Here is a 2,201-nt window from a genome sequence, read left to right on the forward strand (position 1 = left end):
GCCTTGTCCCCCTGTGCTCTTCGTGGAGGTGAGAGGCGGCTCTGCGCCACCCTGCAGTGTCCCCAGCACTCTGTTGTCCTTGTGGGCCTCCCATCCCTGTCGCTGTGTCGTTTCTGTCACCCTCTCATCTTTGCCACCTTTTTGTCCCTGTCACCATGTCATCTCTGTCAATCTCTCATCCCTGTCACCATCTTGTCCCTGTCACGGTGTTAGCCTTGTCACCCTCTTCTCCTCCCTGTTGCCCTCTCATCTTTCTCACTTGTCTCTGTCACCGTCATGCTCTTGTCCCTGTCACCACGTCGTCCCTGTCACCACGTCGTCCCTGTCACCACGTCATCCCTGTCACCACGTCATCCCTGTCACCCTCTCATCTTTGTCACTTTCTCGTCCTTGTCACCGTGTCATCCCTGTCACCACGTCATCCTTGTCACTCTCCTTTCTATCACTCTTTCATCTTTGTCACTCTCCCATCCTTGTCACCCTCTCATCTTTGTCGCCCTCATCCCTGTAATTCCTGTCGCCCTCCCATCCTGTCCCCATCGTGTCCCATCCCCCTGTCATCCCCGTGCCACCAGACAGGCTCTCCTCAGAGCTGACGATGGCTCTTGGTCACCCCACCACTGCACCGACACCCCAAGCCCCAAATCCACCCTTCTTCCCCCCTGAACAGCCTACGCCAACAAAGCCCTGCTCTCGCTCTTTGCGGCCGAGATGGTTCTGAAGCTCTACGCCCTGGGGCCCTCCTGCTACTTCGCCAGCTTCTTCAACCGCTTCGACTGCTTCGTGGTGTGCGGAGGGGTGCTGGAAACGGCCCTGGTGGAGCGCGGCGCCATGGAGCCCCTGGGCATCTCCGTGCTGCGCTGCGTGCGCCTGCTGAGAGTCTTCAAGGTCACCAGGTGGGTGTGAAGGGGGCAGGGATGGGCGGAGAGGGGCAGCGGGGTGCAGAAGGGGACGTGGAGCTGCCTCTCACCTCTGTGAGGAGGCTGCGGGGTGGTGAAGGGGTTGACGGGGATGGTATGGTGACAGGTGACAAAGTGACAAGAATTGACAGGGTGATGGCACAACAACAGGGTGGCAGGGTGATGGCACGACAGGGTGACAAGGACAGCGTGGGGACATGAGGAGGTGACACAGAGCCACCTCTGTAGAGCTCCAGCCTGGTGGCGCGGGGACAACGTGGTGATGAGAGTGACGCAGTGACACTGTTGGGGTGACGCGGTGACAGGGACAACTGAGGACACTGTGAGTTGACACGGTCGCTTCTCAGCTCCGTGAAGCGCCGCTTTGGGGGCACGGAGGTGACACAGTGACAGGGACAGCAGGGTGACAGGGTTGGTGTGGCGGTGGGGACGGCGAGGTGACAAGGGCAGCACACCGCTGGGGGCGCTGTAGGTTGACACGGAGCCGCCTGTTGTCTCCACAGAGCACAGATTTGGTGGCCTGGGGGCGGTGTGGGGATGGTGATGGGGACAACACAGTGTTGAGGTGACACCGGGTGACGGGGACGGCGCTGTGCCTGCCCCAGTGCTCCCAGTACCCCCCCCCTCCTCCAGGCACTGGGCGTCGCTGAGCAACCTGGTGGGCTCGCTGCTGAACTCCATGAAGTCCATCGCGTCGCTGCTGCTGCTGCTCTTCCTCTTCATCATCATCTTCGCGCTGCTGGGCATGCAGCTCTTCGGCGGCCGCTTCAGCTTCGACGAGACGCAGACCAAGCGCAGCACCTTCGACACCTTCCCCCAGGCCCTGCTCACCGTCTTCCAGGTGACCCCAAAAGCCCCCTTAGGGACCCTCAGACTGCCTTAGGGACAGAGTTAGGGTTAGGGTTGAATTGGGGGAGCACTAGGAGGGGGACACTGAAGTTTTGGGGTGTTTCCCTCGCCCCATTTTTGGCCCAGATCCTAACTGGGGAGGACTGGAACGCGGTGATGTATGATGGGATCATGGCTTATGGTGGGCCCGTCTTCCCTGGGATGCTCGTCTGCGTCTACTTCGTCATCCTCTTCATCTGTGGGAACTGTGAGTGGGCACCGGGGGCACTGGGAGAGACTGGGAGGGACTGGAAGGAGACCGGGGAGCACTGTGGGGATACTGGGAGGCACTGGGGGGGAGACTGGGGGTACTGGAGGATAGTGGGGGTCGCTGGGGGGATGCTAGGGGGAACTGGAAGGATCAGGGACACAAACTGGAGGGATGCTGGGGGA

At 60.8% G+C, this 2,201-nt stretch overlaps 1 protein-coding gene across 1 annotated transcript in view; it reads left to right on the forward strand.

Annotated features, from left to right (window-relative positions):
* Positions 1 to 670: 670 nt before the first annotated feature.
* The window catches only part of LOC122193002 (voltage-dependent L-type calcium channel subunit alpha-1F-like), a gene marked incomplete at its 5' end in the record, with an annotated part of 12,211 nt that continues 10,680 nt past the window's right edge, over positions 671 to 2,201 (forward strand). The window contains 3 exon segments of the mRNA XM_042893696.1: positions 671 to 896; positions 1,554 to 1,761; positions 1,896 to 2,016. Coding sequence (XP_042749630.1) covers positions 671 to 896; positions 1,554 to 1,761; positions 1,896 to 2,016 — 555 coding nt within the window.

Source organism: Lagopus leucura, unplaced genomic scaffold (genome assembly GCF_019238085.1).
Source record: "Lagopus leucura isolate 7727_CA_CO unplaced genomic scaffold, USGS_WTPT01 35404-0_obj-0_obj, whole genome shotgun sequence".
Lineage (NCBI taxonomy): Eukaryota > Metazoa > Chordata > Aves > Galliformes > Phasianidae > Lagopus > Lagopus leucura.